The 27,969-nt window shown below is 47.1% G+C and overlaps 1 protein-coding gene across 3 annotated transcripts in view; it reads left to right on the forward strand.

The window, feature by feature from the left end:
• The window catches only part of FAM107B (family with sequence similarity 107 member B), a 233,237-nt gene extending 206,283 nt beyond the window's left edge, over positions 1–26,954 (forward strand). Inside the window, exons 1-4 of one of the 3 annotated variants that reach the window (XM_047755573.1) lie at positions 12,711–12,846; positions 15,536–15,719; positions 22,803–22,953; positions 23,970–26,954. In XM_047755573.1, the coding sequence (XP_047611529.1) occupies positions 12,819–12,846; positions 15,536–15,719; positions 22,803–22,953; positions 23,970–24,086 (480 nt within the window). In that variant the 5' untranslated portion in view covers positions 12,711–12,818 and the 3' untranslated portion in view covers positions 24,087–26,954. Of the gene's footprint in view, positions 1–12,710; positions 12,847–15,535; positions 15,720–22,802; positions 22,954–23,969 lie in introns of those variants that run through there. The other 2 variants (XM_047755572.1, XM_047755574.1) reach the window with 2 other exon arrangements.
• Positions 26,955–27,969: the final 1,015 nt, after the last annotated feature.

The following is a 27,969-nucleotide window of genomic DNA, read 5'->3' on the forward strand; positions in this document are numbered from 1 at the left end:
GCACCTTTTTTTTTTTTTTTTTTCATAGAAATAACCCAATTTGGCCCATAGTATGGCTGAGATATAGCACATGTGAGATGAAAAGTTGTAAAATGTAGGATATCTGCCTGTCATTTTACCAGTAGGGGAAGCAGACCCAGGGAAGTAATGAGTCAGGATTTAGGTTTGGGGACCTTTTCTTTCCTTTTTTGCTTTTTAGGGCTGTATCCATGGCATACAGAAGTTCCCAGGCTAGGGGTCTAATCGGAGCTACAGCTGCCGGCCTACACCACAGCCACAGCAATGCAGGGTCCAAGCCGCATATGTGACCTACACCACAACTCACAGCAACCCTGGATCTTTAATCCACTGAGTGAGGGCAGGGATCAAACCTATATCCTCATGGATGCTAGTCAGGTTCATTTCCCCTGAGCCGCAGTGGGAACTCCTGGGGACCTTTTTTTTTGAGGTTCTTTTTTCTCTACCTCATCTTGCTAGTGACTTATTAAGACAAAAGAGCCTTGAATCCCATTAGTCAGCAGCCACCAGGGAGGAACGTATAATTGTAGAGATTTGGTTCATTGAGCTTCTGCAGCAGGGCCAGTGGAACCTGGAAGAACATTGGGATTCTCTTGGAAAAGCAGAGTTGGGTTTGCACTTGAAGGTGGGGTGAGAGAGATGGGACCAGACCTGGGGTGGATGTGGTCAAGAAGCGGGCACAACCCAGTGATCGGGTATCTTAATTTTTATATGGGAGGTGGAGCTTCAAGTGGGGTTAGAGTGTCACTTGGTGAAGAATCAGCAGTCACAGGTTAGTGAGAAAAAGGGAACGTCCGTTCACTTTTGTGAGGTGCTAAGCTTTTCTGTCCTGATGGCATAGTGGGGTCGGTTGTCAGGAAGGCCTGTCTCTACTTCTCTACTGTGAGCAGGACTGGTTTTCACTTTTCCAATAGTTTCTTTGATTTAATCCTGAATACTCATGCTTGAGGAGGGGAGAGGAGGTCTTAATAGGAAAAGGGTGAGATGGTAAAGGGAGAGTTTTTAGAGCATGGCTGAAGTCACTGTGAGCAGTCACTGCTTTTTTGTTTTTTTGAGGTTTTTTTTTTTGCCATTTCTTGGGCTGCTCCCGTGGCATATGGAGGTTCCCAGGCTAGGGGTTAAATTGGAGCTGTAGCCACCGGCCTACGCCACAGCCATAGCAACGCAGGATCCAAGCCGCATCTGTGACCTACACCACAGCTCACGGCAATGCCGGATCCTTAGCCCACTGAGCAAGGCCAGGAATCAAACCTGCAACCTCATGGTTCCTAGTCGGATTCATTAACCACTGCGCCACGACGGGAACATCAGTCACTAGTTTTTAACATTGTAGTTGCTGGAGTTCCCGTCGTGGCGCAGTGGTTAACGAATCCGACTAGGAACCATGAGGTTGCGGGTTCGGTCCCTGCCCTTGCTCAGTGGGTTGACGATCCGGCGTTGCTGTGAGCTGTGGTGTAGGTTGCAGACTCGGCTCAGATCCTGCATTGCTGTGGCTTTGGCGTGGGCCGGTGGCTGCAGCTCTGATTAGACCCCTAGCCTGGGAACCTCCATATGCTGCAGGAGCTGCCCAAGAAATGGCAAAAAGACAAAAAAAAAAAATTGTAGTTGCTCAAGGTTAGTATCTCAGGTTTAAAGAAAAAGACGGGGAGTTCCCGCTGTGGTGCAATGGGATCTGTGGCATCTTGGGAGCGCTGGGATGCAGGTTCCATCCCTGGCTGACTCAGTGGGTTGGGGGTCCAGCATTGCTGTAGCTGCAGCTAGGTTGCAACTTCTGTTCAGATCTGATTCCTGGCTTGGGAACTCCATATGCCACAGAGCAGCCAAGAAAGAAAAAAAAAAAAAAGCAAATGAGTAGCCTTCTCTATGCCCTAAGAGGCTTTTTTTTTTTTTTTTTTTTTTTATCACCACAGTGACTTTGTACTTTTCTGGAATTTGGCAGGCTGTAGAAGCAGATGGAAGCTGGATGCTGTTATTGAAGGATACTTATAATTTAAGCACATTATCATCTGCAACGATGCCATCTAGTCATTGATCAAGGGTAACGCTAATAGCGGCGTTAGTGCCAGTGCCAAAAACACCCCCCCAAGAGAGTAGGAAATGTAGAACATGAATTTAGGAATTCGATATAGTTCGGTATAGGAGTCAGAAGTGAGAGAGACAGGAAGGCCTCGAGGAGTGAGGGCCAGAGGCAGACCCTGGTGTTAGAGCAGGTTCGCCCACTTTCTCCGTGAATTCAGCCGTCTCATCTTCCTGGGCCTCGATCGCCTCCTCTCTGATGCTGAGGAAGTTGAGCAGATGGTCTCTGTGTGCTTAAGTGTCTCTGATTAAGTCCTCCTGAAGATAGTCGTCTTTTCTGAAAATATTTATTTGGTTTCCCAGTTGGACCAGGTCATGCCTTTTATGGAATTAATATTCCCCTCTTGAAGACAGGAACATTTGAGGGCTTTGAAAGCTAGTCCAGCAGGAAGTTTTTTCTGGTCTGTGTCGTTTCCTTCCTCTCGGGGGTGCCTGGGCCTCAACCCACCATCTTCCCATCCAGCCCCTTTGTAGTTTCCTGAAATGAATGACTGAGGTTTTCTGCCTCAGAAAATCACATACGGTAAACGCACCAAGGGAGGTGCCTTTATTCAGAAACTTGGCCGTTTTGAAATAAGGACTGGTGATGTGTGTTTGCCAGTTTGAATTTTAAGACTAGGAAATGGCATGATATACAAATTTCAGTATTTATGTTACATGCAGATTTTGAATGCAGAAACCCGAAAAGTAAAAGAAATTAATCGGAAGTCACGTCACATCAAAGACACTGGACCAAGGGGTTTGTAAAGGGTGTTTATGGCGTTGCCAGTAGCAGCCTCCCTCTGGCTGGTGATAGGAAGGCCTCCTACATTTAATCAGTATCCCCCCCCCCCCCGCCCCCATCAATAACTTTGTAACAGAAGCGAAAACACTGTGAAGACACAGGATGGGTGGGATGTGTCATGCTGTGGATGTAGGGGAAGGAGCACAGAGCGTCCTTGCACATATGTGTTATCCTAGAAAGATGTGGAACGTGGACTCCGGAGCCAGGTGTGCCAGCTGCCACGTATGAGCTTTGCAGCCTTAGGAAAGTTACCTAGCCTCTCTGGGCCTCAATGTCCCCATCTGTAGAATGGGGTGAATTTTACGTTATGTGACACATAGTAAACATGGAAACAGATTGCTGGCCCTGTCCCCAGGGCTTCTGACCCCATACCTCTCAGGTAAGGCATTTGCATTGAACAAGTTCCCTGGTGATGCTGGTCCAGCTGGTCCAGCACTCTGAATAAAATCGCACATCAAAGACATACTGTTTGGGAACCTGATATTTTTCTCTTTGATACGTCATGAATGTTTCCTCTTTCATTATTCTACTAATATTTTAAAGCTGCGTTGTATTGCATTATTAGATACTTAAGTGGTTTCTTTCTCTTTTTCACGATCATGCATCATACAGAAAAAAATCCTTTTACGTATGTTTTGTGCACACATCTGATTATCTCACTGGTGTAAATTCCTGGAAGTGGAATTACCAGATTCATGGGTGTGTACCTGTTAAAGCCTTTTGTCACAAACTGCCATCAGATTCTTCAGGCAGGAAGCAGCAAAAATGTATCTCCTTATGAGTAGTCTATGAGAGTAGACAGTGATTTTCTAAATAAAGGCGAGGAGGAGGAAAAAACTCGTTAACTTTACACAACTCATCTGTATTTGGGCTTTGGTGGGAGAGGGCAGGAAGAGGGTGGGTTTATAGAAAAGACAAAGAGATGTCTAGAGAAGCCAGGGGAGGAGCAATAGGGTTGAACTATGGCTCGATGTCAGGGTAGCTGAGGATTCAGACTTGAATGAATTACAATGTAGTATATACTCGCTGTAGGTGATTTTATGCAAAGAAGAACAGGGCTTTGTTTTTATTTATCAGATGTGGTATATGTGTGCCTCTTAGCTGGAATATCTAGGGGCCCTTGGATTGGGGGCGTGGATTTAATAAAGTCTGGTCCACTCGCCATCCTATGTGGACATCATTAGCTCTGCACCAGGCAGTTGAGACTCTTCTAGAGGGACCTGGAATGAAGTGGCTGCCTCTGGGGAAACACAGCCTGGCGATCAGAGAGGCCGCTCAGTGCAAACGTTATGCACCAGGAACAGGGATGAGTGAGGAGGGATGGGGGGCGGTGGAGGGGGGAATGCGTGGAATGTCAGGGGCGCCCTTGCTGCTCTGTCTGGCCCCGATGATGGGGCCAAAGTTCTGCCGCCTTGGGTTAGAAGCCCCTGCGCTTCTGACCAAATAGCAACAGATAAATAAGCCGAACTCTTGCACGTTATCGTCAAAACCAGGAAGGGCTCTCACGGGTTGTCTGGTCCAGCCGTCTCTCTTTACAGATAAGGAAGTTAAATAATTTATCGTTTTCAATTAAGCTTCACCTCGTAAAAGTTTTTTAAAATCAGATAGTCAAGCCTTGGGGCAGAACTGGCTGGGTTTTCTTTCCTTGGTCTGGGAGAGCCGAGCTTTTGAGACGTGAAGTAGCCGGATGGTGAACAGGAAAGCAGGTGCCAGGGGTGACCCTGGGCTCCCCCTGGGACCCTGAGATGATGTCATGTCAGACCTGGGCTGCTTGAGTCACAGGAACTTGTCCCTCTTCAGATCTGCACATGCCTCTATGGTCCCCAAAGGCTTCAAAGTAACCTTGGACATAGGGGGGCTCTTTTCTTGTGCGGGCCTCGTGTTTCCTAGACTTTACATGTACTAATTTTCTTAGTGCAAGTCCCCAAACACGGTTTTCTTGTTTTCCTCTTCATAAAGAAACACATATGACAAATGCTCCTCTTAAAAAACAGTACCTGCTCTGAACACACTGTGCCTTCTGCCACTGGGTGACACTGTCAGACCGCAGAACAGTCTTCCAGCTGCTGCAATGAAGGGTCCTTGAACTTCAGAGCCCATCACTGTCTCACATAGGAGAGCATGAAACTCTGACTCACTTAATGGTCATCCATCATGTTATTTGATAAGGGTAATTTATCAGCCTAAGGCGATTTTAAAGCCAGTGAGTTTAAGGTAATCAATTATTAAAGAATTCTGTTAATTGGACAGCCTTTCTGTTGCTTAGAGGTTTGTGCAGATTAATGGGCTGCATATTAATGAAGTTCTAATTACTTCATGCGAATATGCATGCAAGCCAGCGTCCTCAGATTTATTTCCCACTACACAACAGTCTGACTCATCTTTCTGAGGCTCACAACCAATATTAGGGACTTTGAGTGAGGGTTTATTTTGGGACGTCTTATGCAAAAGGCAGCATAATGTGCTGGTTTAGAGGTGTGAGCAGTGGTTATCTTTGGGTGGTAGAGTCATGACTGTTTTCCTCTTTTCAAAAATGTCATTACAGCATAGTTAATAAGTGGGACCATGAATTAGAATGTCTGGGTTTAAATCCAGATGCTGGGGATCATGGGGAAATTCCTTTATGTCTCTGAGCCTCGGTGCATTCTTCTTTAAAATGGGGCGAGAGCTGTGAGATTTAAATGAGGTGATGAATATAAAGTGTGTAGCTTAGTGTTTGGCTCATAATCAATACTTAGAGGAAAACAAATAGTCTACTGGTTTAGAAAAATGGGCCTTTGCTTCCCTGGACTGGTGTGTATCAGAAGAACCAGGAACTCGTTTCTCACTCATTCTGAGCTCCTTCCAGATCAGAGAAGGACAGTTTGTTCAAAGCGTGAAGTGACCTCTCCTCCGCTCCCCTGTGTCGACCCCCTTCTGCCAGTCTGAGCGCCACCCTGCACTTGTCACCAGGTCAGGCTGAGTCGAACAGTAGGGGGAAGTTGCACAGAGATGTTTCTGGGGACGAGAAATGAGAAGTCAGGCCTTCCCTTTGCAACTTTAATATGAGGGAGAAGCACGCTTGTAGGTTTCCTCTAAGCGGATGTGAGCATCCTTCGAGAAGGGTTAGCAGTGTCCTGTTGGGACAGAAGGTAGGAAACCGCAGGAGGAATCAGGAAAGGCCTCACGGGATGGGCTCCTGGGTTTGCATCCTCTGTGTCTTAAGCATTTGCCCCCTTCATTCAGTGCAGTTTTGTAGGGTGTCCGCGGGGTGACGCCAGTCAGGGTGCTGGGGACACTGCAGAGGATAAAGCCAGGCGTGCTGCCGTGGACTCAGCCATGGGCGCCAGTCAGTGGCCCCAGCTTTTGGTTAGTTCTTCTTTGTCAACTAGTTGCACTGGGACTGCTTCTGCTTGGAGTGGCACGTGGGTGAGGCCTCGTGCTGGGGGCGGGGGACGATTTCAGTCGGTCAGAGGCCTTTCCCTTCTGCAGGGACGCACGTCTGTCCTTCCAGGGGGACAGCGGGAAGACACCCGAGAAATTGACCTTGTGAAAGTGGCAAGTTCCCACGGGAAGGGAGCACCAAGTAAAACTGTACTCAGTACTCCCTGCTCAGAAGGGAGCAGGGGGAGGTGGCCCTGGGGGGTGGCCGTGGTGTATTTATTTACAAGAAGTTACGGAGAAATCAGAGCAATGTGGCTGTTGAGTTGTGCAGATAAAGACAAGCTCAGAGACTGGGCAATGACCAGGATTGTCACGGTGCCGGCAGGCTCCGCTCGGTGCTTTGGCTGTACCTGTCAGGGATTCGGTTTTCTCCCCTCCCCTCTCTCCTTCCCTGGTCCCCTCTGACCCATCTAAGTCCAAAATGGAAAGATGAGCAGAGGCCAAGATGGGTTCATCCATTAAACTTGGTCTAAACTAGGTAGTATCCATGTGGTGCCTGGTCATCCGTTTCTCACTTGATAGGACATTGATTAATGGAGAGTTAGATTAATGAATACATTTGTTGGAAGCCTTTAACTGTTCAATTTATTGATCATCTGCCACGTGGGCAGGTACTATGTGTGGTGAGTGCTTTCCATACGTTTTCTTTAATGCTTACGACAACCCTGCAAACGCAGGTGTGCGCGCTCTGATTTGCAGGCGAGGAAATCAAGACTCAGGTTCAGCAGGTCCTACAAAATCACGTGACTAGTCAGTAGCATAGCCAGGCTCCTCATCCAGGATGGCTGGACTGCAAACACGGTGGCATTACTTCTCATGCACTGCACAAGGTTTAAAATGGATGAAAAACAAAATTGTAATCATCTAACAGCCACTGCATGATCTCAAGATTGTAATTTTGACAGCCATGAAATATGTACTCTGTTTATGGAGGTATAATATACATGCCGAGAAGAGCAAACACCAAAAAAGTGAACTGATTGGCGAATTTTCAGAGCCAACGTGCTGTGTACCCAGAACCTGTGTCAGGAAACAGAACCTTACCAGCACCCCGGAACCCCCGCGCTCTCCTTCTGCTTGCTCTCTGCTCCCAAGATAACCATTATCCTAACATCTAACACCAGAGGCTTGTTTCTAAGGGTTTTGAACATCAGTACATGGAATGGTCCAGGATGGAATTTTGTGTCTGGCATTTTCTTTTTATCTTTTTTTCTTTTTTCTTTTTGCCATGCCCACTGCATGTGAAAGATCCTGGGCCAGGGATTGAACCTGTGCCACCGTGACAACATGGGATCCTTCACCCACTGTGCCACAAGGGAACTCCCAAGTGTCCAGCTTCTTTTGCTGAATGGTTGAGTCCTGCCGTTGTAGAAGCTGCCATCTGTCGGTTCTCAGTGCTCTGTAGTCTTTCCGTAGGAGTCTCCCAGCACAGTTTACTCCGCATCTGACTGTTAGTGGGCATTTGGGTGGCTTTCAGATTGGGGCTGTTAGGAATAGCACCCCTCTGAACGTTCTTTTAAAAACATGTGTGCGGTCTAAAGAAAATGTGTCTTTTCTGCCACCCACCCCCACATAAATGTGATTTTCCGCAAGATGTTTTCTGGCTGGGATTACAAAGTTATGGTGTTAGAAAGCTTCTAAAATCTATTTTGAGAGAGTGAGAAAGTCATCTTGCTAAAGCGAAACCAGTCGTGGCCTCTTCTGCCCCCTCCCGCGCTGCAATATCCCAGCCCAGAAGAGAGTGATACTGAAGGGCCTCTCTTTGGAATCAGACCCACGTTCAAATGCTGGTCCTGCCCTTGAGTAGTGTAACCTGGGGCAGTGATAGCCAGGTTATTTTTACTAACCATTATTTGCTGCCAGAGGTGGCATTTACCAAGGGCTTACTGTTTGCAGTCACTGCTTTGGGCATGCATTTCTCATTACTCTTCATGATCCTGTAAGATAATCTGCCCTCCTCCTTCTCCCTACCCCCCCCCCCCTTTCTTTTAAATTTTTTTCTTTTTACTGGTAAGGGAACTTAGCTCAAAGTCACACGGTAAATGAGAGAACTGGAATTGAGACCCAGTCGGTGTGATCTGGAGCCCTTATTCTTTTTTTTTTTTTTTCTGTCTTTTTGCCTTTTCTAAGGCCGCTTCTGTGGCACATGGAGGTTCCCAGGCTAGGGGTCGAATCGGAGCTGTAGCCACTGGCCTACACCAGAGCCACAGCAACGCCAGATCCCAGCCGCGTCTGCAACTTACACCACAGCTCACGGCAACGCCGGATCCTCAACCCACTGAGCAAGGCCAGGAATCGAACCCGCAACCCCATCGTTCCTAGTCGGATTTGTTAACCACTGAGCCACAACAGGAACTCCTGGAGCCCTTATTCTTTTTTTTGTTTGTTTGTTTTTGTCTTTTTTGCCATTTCTTGAACCGCTCCTGCGGCATATGGAGGTTCCCGGGCTAGGGGTCTAATCGGAGCTGTAGCCGCCAGCCTACGCCGGAGCCACAGCAACGCAGGATCCGAGCCGCGTCTGCGACCTACACCACAGCTCACGGCAATGCCAGAACCTTGACCCACTGAGCAAGGGCAGGGATCGAACCGGCAACCTCATGGTTCCTAGTCGGATTCGTTAACCACTGCGCCAGGACGGGAACTCCTGAAGCCCTTATTCTTGATGCTGCCTGAGCCACCTTTGGAGACCCCTAGGGAATCAAAACTCCTCCCTCACTGGACCTTCATGGGGAGAAGTTCATGTACAGCATCAGGAAGGTGCACAGTAGCTCCAGCATGTCATCTCTGATGCTTTCCATGTGTGCTTTTACCAGCAGTGCTGGGGGGCCCCTTTTCTGGGTGTCATCAGGAAAACAGACACCTGCAGATCTGCAGAGGCATCACCACCTCCTGGTTGGTCCTGCTCCACCCAGACCAGCTTCTCGCCAACACTGGCGTGCATCCCATCTTCCCCTTGTTTTTCTTGCCTTCTTTCCCATTTTCTCATTGTGAAATACATGCCTTAAATTTCTGTCAAGATGCATATTTGGGGGATGAAAAAACTGATGAGAGAACAAGTTTGGTATTTTCCCAAGCGCGTCACTCCTTGGCGTTTGTACAGCAGTGTCTTTTCGGCCAGTTTATTGATGGAGCGTCTGCGTTCCAGCCCCCGTGGGCCGGGCACAGTTGGGAAAGTCACGTTTCTGCGCTCCTGTGCCTTGCTCTGGTTGGGCGTCATTTGTCAGCTTTAGTTTGGGCTTGTGGCCACCAAGGTTCCTCTGGACACTTGTCTGGTGCCTTTGGGTACCAGGTGGTGCCACGGTCTCCTGGCACTGAGACTGAATTTTTAGGTTCGCCTCAGCTCAGGACTTTGTAATGAAGCCCTTTGCTATTGTGAGAAATTCCCATCTTAACTCCCTCTCTGCTCTCTGAAGCCTTCCTCCTTGTTTCTGGGGACCGTGGGTGCCGAGGGAGCGTGTTCGTGTCCAGGGACAGCTGTCCCCCTTCAGGTTGCCCGGGTCTGGACTTGGCCGGCCTGTCATCTTAAATGACGTCTTCAGAGCGTTGGTAGGAGGTGGCTGGAACCTCTCAGCCTGGGAAACAAATGCTTTTAAAAACTGCCTTGGTCCATGGAGACGATAAACAACAGGGCCTATTGCAGAGCACCGAGAGCTATATTCGGTGTCCTATGATAAACCGTAATGGAAAAGAATAATGTAAAAACCAATATGGATGTATATGTGTATAATGAATCACTTTGCTGTGCAACAGAAATTAGCACAACATTGTAAATCAGCTATACTTCAATTTAAAAAAAACTAGCCCGGAATTATTTTCAACTTTGCAGAAGTTGTAGCAGTTCAAATGTGTAATTGTTTCACTTTGGTTGGTTTTAGTACCTCTGTAAACTGTATACACAGACGAATTTCAGGGATTGTTTCCAAAAGGGTTCATTTACTAGTGCTTCTAGGTAAAATTTGATTTGACATATTGAGGTTAACATGAACTTCAGCAGAATCTCTAAATTCTGATTTGTATCTCCTAGAATTAGGTTTGGTGTTTTGTTTTGTTTTTAAATTTTATTGAAGTATAGTTGATTGGATTAGGTTTCATATTTTACTTCGTGATGTAGAAATATGTAAATGAGCTACTAGAGCCAAGACTAATGTGATGTTTCATTAGTCCATTTGTGGAATTTTTCTGTGGGGATGGTTATTCGCCGCTGGAAAGCCATCAACACAAAATACCCGGGACAGGCAGAGGCCTGGGCCCAGAGCTAACCTTTGAAAGGGGGGAAAAATGCAAAGTAAGGACCCAGAAGGCATCTGTAAGGATGGGAGTTCCTTCCTTTCTGGTAGTGGAGTCTCTTAATGATTTCCATTTGCTGGTTCACAAGAATTAAAGGCAGAATTCTCCCCAGGGCGAGGTTTTCAGCACATGGTATTCATGTCTGTCTGAAATGCAAATCCGGGTTGTTACTCAAGAGCTTGAAATCTTTCCGTGAATCCCCTCAACCTCAGAACAGCCTCTGTGGTCCTCACCGTCAGCCCTGTTTCCTGCTACACCCCCACCCCCACCACTGGAGCTGGAGCCTTTCAGAACTCTGGGTATGTGTGATAGACCTTTTTAGATTTTCTAGAATGTTCTTAAGGTTTGTAGCGTGAAGGGATCTTAGAACCAATGACTGTTACCAGCAAGAACATGACGGGGCTTCCATGGCCCTTTTCCAGCTCTACCTGTGAAGAAGCGCCAACTGGAGAGAGCGCCTTCATTTCAGCACCAGTGGATCATTTGGTGCAACTCTTATGTTTTTGAAGAACGCTCATGTTTTAAAGGCCCTGAGAGAGAGAGAGTTTTGCTTACAGGGTTTCCCAGACCTCTGAGTGAAAGAGAGACTGTGGCTGGTCATATAGCTTGACTAGTCGTAGCTTCCATTTGTTGAGTTTTCGGGGACATGCCAGGGATTTTAGCCTGTGTTACAACACCGCTCATTTTAGCAGGCAGGAGAACCCAGGGGCAGTGGTGTTAAGCTTTGTCCAGCATCTCAAGCTGGGTTTATTTCTCCTATACCGAACTGACACTCCTTTTCTTTCTTTGACTTGATAGTTTTAAAAAAAAAATTGCTTTGTGAATCAGTTCCTGGGCCTGTGAGTGTACATGACAAGAGTGTCTTCACTTTTATTTCTGGAAGAATGTTTCTTGGAGCAGCAGTAGCATCCACCCACAAAGCCCCTTCATTTCCAGACCTGTTTCTCTCTCCTCTCTCCTTGTGGGCTGTGGATTCTGGATGCTGAGTCTCTGCCTGCTCTGCCTCTAAGCGGCTGTGGGCTCCGGCCAGCTCAGGGGCTCCCTCTGCTGGTAGTTCCTGGACTTTGTCCCTTCACTTAAGGCCTGTTTCTGTTCATTGACACGTCCCAGGGATCTGAGGAATGTGAACAGAAACTGGACATGGTCTTTGCTGTAGGCGATGATGTGATGTCTGTACATATTGCTGGGATACCGAGGGTGAGGGGGCTTGGTGAGTACTAGGAAAAGGGAGCAAAGAGAAGCCCGTAGTTGTCCAGAGGTCCACCAAGGCCCAAGATGTGTCTGTACCCAGGTGAGCGGGCAGCTTGTGTGGCCTCTAATTGTGGGACTCTTGGAGTGGCGGAGGGTCGCAGGCAAAGTGAGAGACCGTGGCGGTCATACCACTAAGACCAAGGCAGCTGTGCAGGGTCTGAGCCTTCGTTGTCACCGCTCAGGTGTCTGGCAGGCTCTCAGCCCCAGTAGCCCCAGGACGGAGCTCCTGGCCTCTCTCCTGTCTGTGCTCACAGCCTCCCCACCTCGACAGCTCTGTCCTTCTCCCCACCCAGGCCAGAACCCTCCCAGCGATCTTCATCCCTCTGTGTGTGTCACACCACGTGCACAGGCCTTCAGGAGGTCCCAGCCCTGCCAGGCTGTCCTCCCCACTGCTGCCGTCTGGGCTAAGCTGACCTGGGACACTGGGACACTGACTCCACTCCTGCTCCTTCCTTGGCTGCCTTTGGTCTGTCCCAAACTCAGTAGTTAATCTTCTAAACAGTGAGTCAGAGCTTGTCACTTACCTGTTCAGATGCCAAATGGCTCCCTGTTGCCACTCAGGGCAAAGGCCAGAGTCCCCACACTGCCCATATCCCACAGGGTCTTGCATCTTATCCCCATGCCCCCTGCCCTAGTTCCCTCTCCATCCTCACCTTCTCTGCTTTGTCCTTTGTTACCTCCTTCCCTGTGTCTGGATGTCCCTCCCATCCACAGGGCTCCCCCGTCCCTGCTGCTACCTCGACCTTAGGAAAGAAGCAGGAATCTGGACTTGGCGAGGTAGAGGGAATGCCTGGTTTAGGGCAGAGTAGCAGCTCCTTTTATGGAAGCGTGTTGGCCTTCTTGGCTACTGATTAACGAGGGCGAAACTGCGGTTGGCTTTTAGAGCAGTTGGGGCTGCAGAGAGGTGCGTGTGGTGCATCTCAGGTTTCCACCAAGGAGCGCGTTTCTCCGCGGAGCACGTTTATAAAGTTGAGCTGTGATGGGGTCTCTGACTCACCACCTGCAAGGTTTGTGATTCTGCATTTGGGGAAGGCGACAGGCATTCTTATTCTTCTTTTTGTTTTTGGTTTTTGTTTTCTTAGGGCTACACCTGTGGCCTATGGAAGTTCCCAGGCTAGGGGTCGAATCGGAGCTGCAGCTGCTGGCCTATGCCACAGCCACAGCAACGCTGGATCCAAGCTGTTTCTGCCACCTAGGCCACAGCCCACAGCAATTCTGAATCCTTAACCCACTGAGCAGGATCAGGGATCAAACCCGAATCCTCATAGGCACTAGTTGACTGGGTTGGTAACCCGCTGAGCCACAGGCATTCTTTTTCTTAAAATATCAATGCAGGTAGCGTTGAAGGAATGGTTGGTGTATTTTGTCAGATGTGTAGATTATTGTTTGGTAATTTTGATCCTGAATCGTGTATTTAATACCTGAAGTGCATAAACAAACGATGCATCTACCGTTTTTCTGTTTTAGTTGCTTGAGTTATTCTTTGGGGCTTTATCTCTTTATTTTCACATTAATTTTCAAAATATTTTTCTATAAAAAATATGGAGCATCAGAGTTTGGTAGGCAAAACATGGGTTTTAAGATCAGAGGGCGATAGTGTTCATGGTTTTTACTTTGAGATTTACGCACTTGGCAAAGTGAGCCCGCTCGAGTTATTTAACTTTTGTTCCTCCATTTGTTGTCTGTGAAGTGAAGATTCTAGTTCTTCTGCTCGCAGGGCTGTCGCTAGGGTCAGATGTGGTCACATACCTGCAGGTGCCAGATCTAAAGGGTTAAGCAGTTGGTGGCTGCTCTGCGGGCCGTTCAGGGATTCAGGAAAACATCATAGACAACTTTGAAGCCAAAATCCTGCTTGTAGCTGACTGCCTCTGGACCCGTAGTATTTGTTTTTTACTTTTGCTTGAAAACACATCTTTATTCTTTCCCCCTGTGCACCCCCAGCCCCCCACCCCCATGCCAGAGTACACGAAAGCACATACTTGTGTCTCCTCCCTGCACCCCTGCCCCGTGTGTAAACACCCACGCCCTTACTTAGGTGTTTGCTCAGGGTGTTGATTTCCGGGGCGGAAATAAAGATAGAGCTTGTCTTCCATGCAGGAGCTCGTTCACAGACACTCTCGAGAGAGAGTCTTTGTCTGTCTCTACAGATTTAGTTGAGTCCAACCTTTGCTCAGCTTCTGACATATCCGGGCACTTGGCCGGATGCGGGGATTTAAAACTGGAGATGTGGTTTCAGCCGTTGGAGAGAACAGACAGATACCAGTGGTTGGCAGATGTGAGGATGCATTTTGTGCCAGAAGTGGCTCTGTACAGTCCTCCTGGGGCCCCAGGGCACAAAGGTGACCGTCCTTCCCCCCCTGCCCTAGCCTTGTCCCGGGACCCCCATTGCGTCTGGGGACATAGCGCCGGCCAGAGCATTAACACGCATGTGCTCTGCACTTTCCGGGGAAGGCCCGCCGTTCAAGTACTCTCCTACACTCAGGCCTTGCATCTGACTTGTGATTTGGAAAATAAAGTCATCCATGCAGGACGAGCAAGCATAAAACGGCCTTGATTATCTCAGAAGGGTTGTGTGTGACGGGGACAGGGAGCCAGGATGGAGTCAGCACCCAGGGACGTGCCCCAGGTCTGCTGCATTCGGATGCCTGCCAGACGACCAAGGGTTTCCAGTCTGCCACTCAGCCAGCCCTGTCCTCCGAGCTCTGCCACCAGGAGTTTGCTCTTCTGTCTCATGAAATAATTCGTATATACGTGGAATGTCCGCCGTGTCGCTGCCCTGGACAGCTGCAGGGGCGTATGAAAGGGGACATGAACCCTGCTTTCCAGGGGACAGACACACACACACACACACATACACACACGGATCATAGGAGCAACACCCGAAATTAAACAAGGGCACAGGACCCAGGGATCATCACGTGTTTCTCTCTTACTGATGGAGAGTCCCAGCCCAGAAAGACATCACATGGGGTGGTTCTGCTCTGTCCTCAGTGGAGCCTCCTCGTCCTTCAGAGCACAGGGCTTGGAGAGCCAGGCTCTGCTGCCAGGTTCACTCCTCCCCTGCTGCTTCCCAGGTGCTCTTCTAGCAGCTGGGGGATGGTGTGTGTGTGCAGATGCAATCTTGGCTCTCAGGAGCATCCGCCCTAGGTGGCCAGTTATAAATCAGTCAGGCTCCGGGTTGGATCAAGCCAGGAGTTCTGGGGTGGGGTTGCAGGTGTACACAGCGCGGTCAGGAGGTTGGGCTTCTCTGAGAAGGGGACATTGAAGGAAGAGCTGAAAGGCCACGCACTCGTGGGTGGGAGGGAGACTGGACCGTAGCCTGGTGGGAATAAAGAAGCCGACCTGCACCCAGGGAGCCATGGGCACTGATGCAGGGTCCGCAGTCTGCATGCTTCTAGAACGTGTGAATTTGGAGGCTGAAGGGAGCATGGAGGGCCTGGGTCTGCCCCCAGGTTCTCAAGGTGGGGTTAAGCCGGCATTGAGACGCGGTGGTGGCAGCACCTGATGACCTGAAGCTCCGGGGGTGACCTGTCAGGCCGTGGGACCCCGGCTTTCGTCGTCAGCAGCCCAGAAGGTCGCTGTTCCTCCTTCTCCCTGCTGCCCCTTTGCTCGGCCGGCGCGGCAGGGTTGAGGGGGACGTGTTGGCCTGGGCGGGCCGGGCCGCAGAGACCACAGTGGCTCGTCTTTGTCTTGCAGACAGCCCGCTGGAGGAGCCTGACCTGCAGGACGCTTACCTCTGCCCCAGGAGCATCATGGCCGAGCCCGACTACATAGACGATGACAATCCCGAGCTCATCAGGCCCCAGAAACTGGTCAATCCCGTCAAAACCTCCCGGAACCACCAAGATCTGCACAGAGAACTTCTTATGAATCAAAAAAGGTAAGCTTTTTTTCATACGTTTTCTCGAAGTGTAGTTGCGGTACAAGGTTGTGCTAATTCCTCCTGTACAGCAAAGTGATTCAGCTGTACCCACACATACTCCATGCTCTTTCGGCTTCTTTTCCCACGTGGATGATCACAGCGTGTCGGGTAGAGCCCCCTGTGCTCTCCAGCAAGTCTCCTTGGCCACTCACTCCATCGACCCCAGTGTGTGCGTGCACCACTCTCAAACCCCAAAGATGGTTTTTTTGAGCTGCCTTTTCCTTAGGGGGGCTTTTAAGGTAACGAGATTTCATTTTAATTACACTAACCAAGGCTTCAGAGAGTTTTTTGGTTTCTTGACCATACGGAAACATTTTAAAAATACTCTTTTTTTTTTTATGGTTTGTCATAGGCTGTTGAATATACTCCCTTGTGCTGTACAGCAGAACCTTGGGGGTTAACCCCTCATGTGCACTTGTGGACCCCAGCCTCCTGCTCCATCCCCCTTAGCAACCCCAAGTCTGTTCTCTGGGTCTGTGGGGCTGTTTTATAGACAGGTTCATTCATGTCATGTTTTAGATTCCACATATAAGTGATATCATAGGTGTTTGTTTCTTGACCATATTTAAAGCTTCCTTATTCCCTTAGCAGACTCAAGCCAGGGACACTGACTGTAGGCTCAGCTGATGCCACCAGGGTTACTCAGGGTTCTGTGGTCCCATGTCTCCTTATCTCTCTCTCTCTCTCTCTTTTTTTTTTTGGCTTTTTAGGGCTGCACCCTAAAGCTATATGGAAGTTCCTAGGTTAGGGGTCGAATCAGAGCTACAGCTGCCAGCCTACGCCACAGCCACACCAGATCCGAGCTGCATCTGCAACCTACACCACAGCTCACAGCCACACCAGATCCCCGACCTGCTGACCAAGGCCAGGGATTGAACTCACATCCTCTTGGATACTAGCTGGATTCGTTCCTGCTGTGCCACAATGGGAACTCCACAAGTCTCATTCTCAAGTGGATGCATGTTTTAAATTTTGTATGGAAGGGACTGGATTAAGGATGAAAGAGGGTGTCCTGGGTCAAAAAGAAATGAATACATTATTTCTTAGATTTGTGAAAATTCTGAATTTTCTCCATCACTTGGAGAAATGTGAGACTCAGATGCTGTCCTGTTCAACATGTGTAGAATGGCAGAGAGAAGTCTGTAGGACCACATCAGATGTAACAGTAGGTCAGGATCCTCTTTCTTGTGTTTGCGTTGGTTTTTACATTACATTTGTAGCATTTTAAATTATGACTATCATCCTTTTTTTTTTTTTAAGAGGAGCAAAACATTTACCCCCTATCAGCTTAGTAAAAACCATTTGTTAGTTTCATATGTCAGGCATCATTTTGGGTGTTGGGTTTGGTGTACTCTGTTTTTTGGGGTTTTTTTTGTTTGTTTGTTTGTTTGTTTTTTGCCATGTCCATGGCATACAAAAGTTCCTGGGGTGGGGGTCAAACCAGAGCCATAAGAGTGACAGCTTAAGATCCTTAACCCAATAAGCCACAAGAGACTAGGACTATATAAGGTCCTAAAATGGCCACAGAATTGGGAGGCGTCCTTCCTGGAAAACCATGCTTGCACTTTGGTGAGAAGACTGGGGTGGGGTGTGTGTATGTGTGTGTTAATAAACGCCAAGAGGAAATAGCTAGATGGTTTTCTTTCTTTCTCTCTCTTTTTCTTCCTTTCTCCCCCCCTCCCTTCCTCTCTTTCTCTCCTTTTTTTTTTTTTGCTTTTAAGGGTCGCATGTGCAGCATAAAGAAGTTCCCAGGCTAGGGGTCAAATCGGAGCTATAGCTGCTGGCCTACACCACAGCCACAGCAATGTGGGATCCGAGCCTCATCTGTGACCTATACTGCAGCTCATGGCAGTGCTGGATTCTTAACAGCTGAGCGGGGTCAGTAATTGAACCCACGTCCTCTTGGATGCTAGTCAGGTTCGTTATTGCTGAGCCACAGTGGGAACTCCAGCTGAATGGTTTTCTGAACGAGATGGTTTTCTGTCTTCACCTCTTGGGACTCAGTCCCCTTTTCTGTAAAATAGGAGTAAGAGACGTAGTTAATCTCTAAGAGATATTCTAGCTCAAACTGTTGTTGGTTTTTTTGGTTTGATTTTTTTCTATTATATCTAGGAAAAGGCTCCCTGTCAAAATAGAGGCAAAGGTAAACCAAAATTGGCAGAGGAGTTGCTCTTTGAAGTCGAGGCTATAGACAGTTCTGTAGAAATGGATTTAGTAGCCTGGGTCCTGTCGCTGTAAAACATTACAGTTTTGTGCAGTTGAACCTGTTCCAGATTACCCAGAGGAGGCCCGTTCTGTGAAAGTGGAGAAAAAGGGATTGGAGCTGGGAGAGGGAGACAGAGCTGAGATCCACACAGAAAAAGCTTCTGCGGAGCCTTGTTACCTTTGCTCTGTGTGGCCTTGAATTTGGCTCAAAGCCCTGTAGCATTTCAGAGTCGTTTGCATCTCTCCCTGGAGATGAGAGGATAAAAGTGGAGTCACTTCTTATCACCGCAGAGAAGAGCCTGTTCTCATAGCTTTTCTGAGATTGTGGCCTGCAATCTTTGAAGTATACCACGCATCTTTCAGACCCAGCTAAGTTTCAGGGTAAAAGTCATTAAATCTTGATCTGGTCACAGTTTGCCTCCAGGTCTAACTATTATGACTCTTTGTCTTAATAGTTCTTAGAGTCTTTAGGTGTCCCCGGTGGCATAAAAAGACAGATTGCAATAGGCATTCTTTTTTTGTAGGTAAAAGAGTAGTGTTCAAGAGATCTTAAAAAATAAGAATATTTCAAATATAATTTAGAGAGAGTCTTTCTTCTCTAAAAACAGTACTTTTGGAGTTCCCTGGTGGCCTGTTGGTTGAGGATGCATTGTCATTGCTATGGCCTGGGTTCGATCCCTGACCCAGGAACTTCTGCGTGCCATGGGTGCGGCCACAAAAAATAAATAAATAAAAATAAAAAGAGTTCTTTGGGGGCAAATATAGAATACCCAGCCATTCTCCATCTCTGCCATTGGTTCTTTGACTTGTGTGTTTCCCTTGACAGTTTCTGGGTCCCTGTGTTTGCAGTTGCCCTTCAGTTGGTGTGCTTTGCTAGACAAATAGTTCCTCAATGAATACTTATTGCTATACCACATGGAAAGAATATGGCAAGTTGAGGTAGAAATATTTGCATTTGATCTACACAGATAGATATGGCTCAGTCAGAAATGTAGAGGGAGGGGCAGGCCAGACCAGAAGATTCTAGGATTCAAGGTTAAGGGCTTGAAACCCAAAGGCAGCTCTCCTCCTCCCTCTAAGGAAAAAAAAAAAAAAAATCAGGCCAAAAGTTGTTAGGTTGGGTGGGCAGGGGAGGGGAGTGTGTGGGGATACTGGGCCTGCCTCTCCCTCTGCTCTTGGATAAGGAGGTGATTTGCCTCCTACTGTTTCAAGTGTGGAGTGGAGGTGGGGCAGGAGTGAACGTGGACCATTCCTCTCGGCCCCTGAATGCATTCAGTGGTTTATGTGACCTGGGAAACGGACCTTTAAATGTTGCCTGTACGTTTTCATCATTGTCGGAGGGAATATAAATTGTCGCGGCCTGTTTGGAAAGCAGTTTGGCAGCAGGCTTCCCAATCCAATGCGTGCAGATGCTTAGCCAGCAGTTCCGCTTCTGTGAACGCAGCCAGCAGAAGTACTCGTATAGGACAAATGTAAGTGAACAGGAAAGTTCTCGCCTCATTGCGTTCAGCAGGGAGCCGTAGCAAACAACCTAAGTGTCTTTCATCATGGGCTCGGCAGAAATTTGGCAGTGCTGTACTCTGATGTCCTGTGCAGACGTTAAGTGAGGCAGAGCCCTATTCATAAAGGTATAGAGGGGAGTTCCCATCGTGGCTCAGCAGTTAAGGAATCTGATGAGGATCCATGAAGATGCAGGTTCGATCCCTGGCCTCACGCGGTATGTTAAGGATCTGACGTTGCCGTGAGCTGGGGTATAGGTCAGAGACTCGGCTTGGATCTGGCGTTGCTGTGGCTATGGTGGAGGCTGGAGGCTATAGCTTGGATTCAACCCCTAGACTGGGAACCTCTATCTGCTGTGGGTGCAGCCCTAAAAAAATAAAAAAATAAGTAAATAAATAAAATAAAGGTATAGATAATACTGAGGAGCACAGGCTAAACTGCGTTATCTATGGGTGCAGGAACGGGGAGCCATCCATGGGCGCAGGTACAATTTTGGGGGCCACGGTTCATGTAGAACACAGCGCAAGTGGCGCGTCCAAGATATGTATAACAGAGTTGGCGTGTGCTTTGACTTTTTATTTTGCATGTGTGTATATATCGCCTAATCTTTTTTTTTTTTTTTATTGCAAAGAGCACTTACTAATTTAAAAAATCAACTTGGCCCACTGTAATGGTCGGAGGAAGTGTTTTGGGAATAACTGTTGTCTTGAGTGGTGCAAAGCCTCCAGGCCTTGAGCAACTGTCAATCATAAAGAGTCTGGAAGTTCCTGTTGATTGTGTATTGATTAGAGAAAATCAGCTGTTGTCATACCAAGACTGATGCTGTCATTTTTATGAAATTTGGAGCTCTTTTCTGTCTGCCTACACTCGCTCTGCAATCTGGTCCAGTTTTAGACTCGGAGAATCACACAGGCAGTGATTCTTTTTCACAAAGGCAGTGCTTGACTTTTTCCAGTTAAGTGAGCTGCTTGATAAAATATTAACAGAATTTGTATGACTTCTTGACTATTCTAAGTACAGAACATTTATCATGTAAGTACCATTTTCCTGAGTTTCATGTTACTAAATATTTTATCTTACTGCACCATTGTGTAAAATCTTTGAACAGAAAATGAATACCGTGTATTAGTTAAACCCACTCACACATCGCCGTAGAACGCCGGCTTAATGCATCATACATCAGAGTTTGTTCAACAGCTCTTGGATAATCCAGAAGAACTTAATAACCCTTGACGTTAATTTTGCTAGTGAAATATAGTACGAAATTTAAATTATGCAGGTAGCTAAATTCTTAATCCTAAAATTTAAATCCCTTGGCTCTGTTTGTAGTGTCACACTAAGACTTTTAATAGTCATGAAGCTGAGTAGATCTTCACGCAGGTTATTTACAAACAAGTTTTCCTGTGTTCAGTGACACGTCTATTTGAGCGAAGTACCAGAAGCAAGTTTTTTTTAATTGCACTGAAAAAAGATTTAATTTTTGTAGTAGTCTGTCTATACTTCTGTCTTCTTCATACAACCAGTAACTGAAACAAATTATAATTAACTGAAACAATTATAAAACATTGATTTTTTTTGTTGTTGCACTGGAAATTTGGCTAAATTAATTTTTCTTTTTCTTTTTTCCTGGCTGTTCCCACAGCATGTGAAAGTTCCCAGGCCAGGGATCAAACCCACACCGCAGCAGTAACAACACTGGATCCATAACCCACTGAGCTGCCTAATTTTTGTTTTTAGACCAAAAGTTCTGCTAATGAAGATTGGGAAAGTGGAGACGTGTTTTATTATTTTGATAATATTTTATCTTCAGTGATGGGATAGCCTGATCTTTAACTTTGAAATATCATTTATTGTGATTTCTTAAAAAACCAAGGTAGATAGAGATATCAGAATTATATATATATATATATATATATAACTAGATAGATGAGGAAGTGTGACCTTGCGGATTAGTTTACAGATGTGATAGGGCGAACTTGAGAGAGACTGAGGCAAGGGTGTTGTTGGGATCCTTAGAACCAGAGAACTTTTCGGGAATAATTTGATCGATTGATTATTCACACGACTCCTAGTTGATGAGTCGCATCAAGTTGATCGAAGTGTTTGGAGAACAACCACGGGGGTCTACGTGCGTGGTCTGCAGACGCACAGGCGTCATCTGCAAGGCCCGCAAGTGTGCATGGAGGTGCCCCGGCCACCTCAGCTCAGAGAGGTACGCGTTCCTGTTCAGGCCGCGCATGCGCATGGACGTGGGCATGCACTCGTGCTGTCACTTAACGCTCTGTGCCGTGCATTGTTTCATTTTTATCTTAAATGCCCATCGTCTTCGAGTTGAGATGATTAAGGGGCCACGGAGACTAGTGAGAGAAAGGGGGGAAGACCGTGAAGAGGAGGAGACCAGCCAGGCCAGCACCAGGGAGCCTGGACTGAAGGAATCCTAAGGAATTGGCGGAGGAAACAGCGACACGGGAGTGCTAGCTGACCATTCACACAGGCAGAAATCCCGCCGGAGAAAAATGCCAGTGTAATGCCCTTCCCGGACCTGCTTCAGACGTTTCAGATGAGGGCTGCCAGGAAATAGCCCGAGTTTTGGTTTTGTCCCCCCCCCAACTTCTCTCCCCGAAATGTCGAGCTTCCCTGCAGCCTGACCTCCGTGCCCCATTAGCAGTTGAACTTCGGGTCTGAAATGGTTTCAGGGCACTGGCCTGGGAGTCCGGATGTGAGGCCTCCATGGCTGTACCCGCCCCCGACTGCGCCCCCCCCCCCCACCACACCCCGGCCTCAGCAGTGATAAAACCACGGACGCGCCTTCAGATGTGCAGGAACCAGCTCCCAAGTCCTTGAAAGCAAGGGTTGCCAGAGGCTTCTGGGGCCATTTTGTTCAGTTTGTGTGCTAGCTTATTTGGAGGCTGCATCACTAGATCACTTGGGATCAGGGGCTCGGTCTTGGGACGCTGCCCCTGAAACCCCAGGTGGAGGCGCCTTTCTCTCCATCGTGGGTGATGGTCACACCCACTGCATGAGTGTGTCCTTCCCCACCCCGAACCGCCCTCACTAACCTCCCTCACATGGCCTGGTATGTGGCATACAGTAGGTGCTCAATATGTTTTTATCGAGCGATGACTTTTGCTTAGTCTTAGAAGATGCTCTTGCCCTTTTTTTCATGCTGGTGAGTTTCTGAGGCCCCCCCAATGTTGACTGTCAGCTGGTGGTAGGTGTCCTGGTTATGCTGGGTCTCCACACCCCTTTTCCACGGTCAAGGCCTGAAATTTCTGTTCATAAAAGATGCAGCCATTAGACTGAGACTTTTTCATCTTGTCAATGCTTTCTTTGCAGGGGTCTTGCCCCTCAGAATAAGCCTGAACTGCAGAAAGTGATGGAAAAGAGAAAACGAGATCAAGTCATAAAGCAGAAGGAAGAGGAAGCACAAAAGAAGAAATCTGACCTGGAAATAGAACTATTAAAGCGGCAGCAGAAGTTGGAGCAGGTGCGGGTGAAAGGTGTTTTTGTTTTTTTGGGTTTTTTTTTTTTTTTTTCGTTTTTTAAATTAAGATGTGTTTGACTTACAATATTGTATAAGTGTAAGGGGTAACAGTCTATTGATTTGGTGCATGTGATTGCCCTTGTAGCATTCGCTAGCACCTCTCTCACATCCTCTGATTACCATTTCTTCCAGTGGTGGGAACAGTTAAGATGTACTCTCTTAGCATCTTTCAGGTTTAAATCGTTTTGTTGTCTACAGTCTCCGTATTGCGTATTAGATCTCCAGGACTTATTTACTAGATGCAAGTATGTGTCCTTAATAGCATCTTTCCTGTCCCCCAGCCCCAGGCCCTTCTAGTCACCATTTTGCTCTCAGCTTTTACGATTTCAGTGTTTTGAGATCCCCATATATAAGAGAGGTCATGCAGTACTTGTCTTTCCTTGACTTATCTTGTCCTGAGAAATAAGGATGTTGGAACCAGCAGAATTTCCCAGGCATGTCAGATGTAAATATCTATATACCGTGAAAGGGGAATCTGAGATAGATGTCTGCAGGTGGACTGAAATAATTTCAAGGTAAAGAGAAGCACTCTGTTGAGGACCTGGAAGAGAGCAGGAATCCAAGCCCAAACCAGGGAACATCACTGAATTCACAGCTCAGTGCCGGAAGCTCAAGCAATTGAATGAAATTCAGCCTCACTAAGACCACGGAGCAAGTGCATGTTGAGCTCGGCAGTTGTTTTAAGGCTTCTCCTTGACCTTTAGGCTCTTGTCATCCGTCAGTATGTCAGTAACAAGCATTCAGCTGCTGTTCCTGTGCAGAATTCTTATCACAGGACCTAGATCTAGCCACATATATAAATTATGTAAATACATTTAAAGTGAAGACTTTAAGAGAGACGTTCTTCCAGTGGGACATGAAGTCGGTAGGGATTTTGGAAAGCCAAACGATGTTTTGGAAAGCCTCTACCGTTTATAAATCACATGTAAATAATTTTCCTATTTCTGAATTTTGTTTAGCTTGAACTTGAGAAGCAGAAATTGCAAGAAGAGCAAGAAAACGCCCCCGAGTTTGTGAAGGTTAAAGGCAACCTCAGAAGAACAGGCCAAGAAGTGGCCCAAGCCCAGGAGTCGTAGGCCAGGCTGCAGAGACCGCGCCCCTGGCCCAGCGCACACAGAAATTGTGTGCATGGGGGTGGGGGGGCTCCCCAGCGCTTCCCCCCCGGGGCCAGATCCCCTGAGAGAATCCCAGCCAGCAGAGAACTGTTCCTTTAAAAAGGATTTGGTTTTGGTTTTCCTACCACCTGGGTGGATAAAGAACCTGTGACAGTTGCAGTTCCTATGCGCCAAACGAAGGACGTCCACCAGCACTTAAGTTGGGATAATGGACCCGTGTTCAAAGACTTAAAAAAAACGACGCCAACAAGAAGGAGAAGCAGAACAGGAAGAGGATACTGGGAGAAATCCTGGAGCGTTGCACTGCTTGGTTTTCCTCTCAGTCCAAGTGTAGTGGGGCACAGAGCCTTTTCTCTTTGAAAACCTAAAGAAAATGTATTTCGTCCTTCCTTTAGTTGTCTGTCCAGTAGTTTAGATTGCATAGACAGGCCTTAGATCTGTTACATTCACCGTTTGTAAAGTGTCTTCTTCCTTTACGCTTTCACCCAAGTGTTAGACAACATCAGAAAAGGTTAATACTTATGGTAAACACAGCTCTTACTTTGTTAGCCATTGAGATTCAGAAATAGGGTGAGACGGTTTCAAAATATGGAAACAAATATGTAAACATCTGTCTCGATCTTACTTTCATTCCTGCTGGTCCTCTGATGCTTCCTGGTGACCTTCTGCTGAGAAGGTACATCATGTAAATCCATTTATTGCTTTGACAACGGTTAGACGTTTTCTTCTGTTTTATTTTCTTTTTAAATTTCTTGCTCAGCCAGTCCTTTTATATGACATAATCTCCTAGTCCTTGGAGGCATAAAACCTAGTCCCCACATAACCCAACTTCAGTGTCAAAAGTAGAGGGTTCAGGAGTTCCTGTTGTAGCTCAGTGGATTAAGAACCCGACACAGTGTCTGTGAGGATGTGAGTTCGATCCCTGGCCTCACTCAGTGGATCAAGGATCCAACGTTGCCGGGAGCTGCCGTGTAGGTCGCAGATGCAGCTCGGCTCTGGCATTGCTGTGGCTGTGGCATAATCCGGCAGCTGCAGCTCCAGTTCGACCCCTAGCCTGGGAACTTCATATGCCGCAGGTGCAGCCCTAAAAAGACAAAAAAAGAAAAAAAAAATTAGAGGGTCCAACTCTTTTGGTTTCTTCTGAGAGCACTGTGGGGAAAGCTCCCACCGGGACCTGGGAAGGCAGAGTCCTTTGGGCATTTTAATGTGAAACAAATGTAGATGGGTCTCAAGGAGGCCCAGCTGGAAGATTTCTAGCATTTTAGAATAGAATATTATTTGAATCCAAGCTTTGAAATTTTCTGATGAATGATCACCTATTGCTTTGCCCTTTTTTCTTGTGAAGAAGGACTGTTTTGCCACTACCTTAGTGATGGGGATGCTGTTGATAAGGATGCTGTCGTGACTACTGTTCTCATCTCTCAGGAATCGCGGAGGGGAGGGGAGGCTGCTCGGTGTGTGCGCTCCGGCTGGCATGCTACTCCAGTTAACAGCCAGATGCTTAGGCAAAATGCATTTTATATTGCCAGTGTGGGCAGGGGAACATTCTGCTTGGGGTGGTCTGGACGAGTTCGTGTGGATTCAGTACGTGCTTCGTATAAACAAGTCAGCTAGTAACTTCTCCATCAAAGGCTCTTCTTGGAGTTCAAGAGTCCTAGAAAGCTGGATCCCAAGTTTCTGAATCCTGAATAAGCATAGTAGAAATTAGTTTTCTGTGGGAAGGCTATAGCTTTCACGGTTGACGATTAGGCTCCTGTTCAGCCCTGATGGGAACAAGACAAAAGAGAAGACAGAGATGATATATACCTCTAGTTAGAGAATGTGTGGATTACACCTGCAGTGGATTGTTCCTCTCAGCAGCAAGTATTATTTGAATAAAAATAGGGGGTGCCGAAGATACAATGTTGCTTTTGAAGGGTGGATGTAACTGTTTTTCCCCATCCTTCTTGTGAGAGAGGACAGTGCACCATGGAAGCATGTTTCTGATTGTCCACTGACTAGAGTTCTTTCTTGGTGTGTGCAGACTAATGCAGTTTGTAAAAATAAAGGTTCAGGACTAACCCACAGCCTTTAATCCACCCAGAGGTAAGGTCTTCAGATCCTGTATCCTTGAAGCAGTGCTGCCATTTGGGCAACTTCTCCAGGGCCCTAACAGCCTCCCTTGGAAGGACTCGTTCTCGTTCCCAGAACCCGAACCCGCTCCCCTTCACTGGGAAGAAACACGTTAACAAAAGCACATCCCTCCCAATGTCACTTGTACATCTGCAGAGTTAACAGTGGTTAGGAGTCCAAGGTCTGGCCCAAAGAAGACTTGCGACTAGTGTGAAGGGAAGGTTCCTTCCTAAACAGTGAAACACACAGGTAGAGGCGTTCTTGGAAGTTGCCACGTCAGCTCGGCTCTCAAGTCTGAGCCTAAGAAGGCTTCACTCCCCCTCCCCCAGTTTAATACTGTACAGTCCAGACCCCTAGGGCTCATAAACACCAGAGCAATTTTGTGCTTTGAGCCACTTTTTGACAAAAACGGCTCCATTTTTCCACTCTGTGGTTTTCTTAAAATAGTTGAGTGTTTTCTAGTCTCCGAGTGGTAAAGTAGTGTTGCTTTCTAAGCTATCACAGTTGACTTTATTCTTCTACTCTGAAAAAATCTTGACTTGTTTGAGTGTATATAATATATATAAAGGGAGCCTTAATGGATTTGTTTTCATAATTTAATATTTTTTGTATTTGCTCTTGTATAATTGTTTTTAACGGAAAGTATTACAGAATTGAGGGTGGAATTCTTAGAACCAAAGTTATTCTTAATAAAAATCACCACATGCTTGGACCATGCGGCTGTGTGTGTCTGATCTGTTTAAGGTGGATGTCTGGGCGTTCCTGTGTGGCTCAGCGGGTTAAGGTTTCGCATTGTCACTGAAGTGGCTCCGGCGTTGCTATGGTGCTGGTTTGATCCCTGGCCCAGGAACTTCCGCATGCCTCAGATGCGGCAAAAGAAACCCCCACGTGATAATAAAAAGTACAAACAAACAAACAAAAATATGGATGTCTGGACTGAAATGGGGGGTTGCTGAGTTCAATTCAAGGATTAGAGGTGGTTCTAGGGTTTCCCTCTGATGACCTTTCCCCTAAACCAGGTACATCTTCTTGCTTTGTGTCCATCAGGACTGGCAATTTATGATGTCCAACAAATTCGTGCTAAGATTAGTTATGCTACACTTTGCTTAAAATATGTGATATTTTAGCAGCAGCTATCGTTTCTTTAGATCAAAGTATTCTCGATTCTAGGTTGCTTCGGGGGACAGGGAGATATATATTTGGGGAAGGGCCTTTTTTTAGTGCTTGTGAGCTAATATGTACAGCGTGTAACATGTATGACCATGAAATTATTTTGTTTATTCAGCTCAATTCATTCCTTCTTCGAAGAAGTGAGAAGGAAGCTGTACACGTGATTGCACTATATTGATTAAAATAGCTTGGAGAGTCAAGATTTTTTTTTTTTTTTTGGTCTTTTTGCCATTTCTTGGGCTGCTCCCTTGGCGTATTGGAGGTTCCCAGGCTAGGGGTCTAATCAGAGCTGTAGCTGCCGGCCTAGGCCAGAGCCACAGCAACGCGGGATCCGAGCCGCGTCTGCAACCAACACCACAGCTCACGGCAACACCGGATCCTTGACCCACTGAGCAAGGCCAGGGATGGAACCCGCAACCTCATGGTTCCTAGTCGGATTCATTAACCACTGTGCCACGACGGGAACTCCGGAGATTCAAGATTCTTTGCTTTGTAATTATGCCCTTGTTTTCTACCCTCAGACAACTACTCGGCTTAGTCATTCAACTCCTAGTATCTTTTG

The sequence above is a fragment of the Phacochoerus africanus genome, chromosome 12 (genome assembly GCF_016906955.1).
Source record: "Phacochoerus africanus isolate WHEZ1 chromosome 12, ROS_Pafr_v1, whole genome shotgun sequence".
In the NCBI taxonomy this organism is placed as follows: Eukaryota; Metazoa; Chordata; class Mammalia; order Artiodactyla; family Suidae; genus Phacochoerus; species Phacochoerus africanus.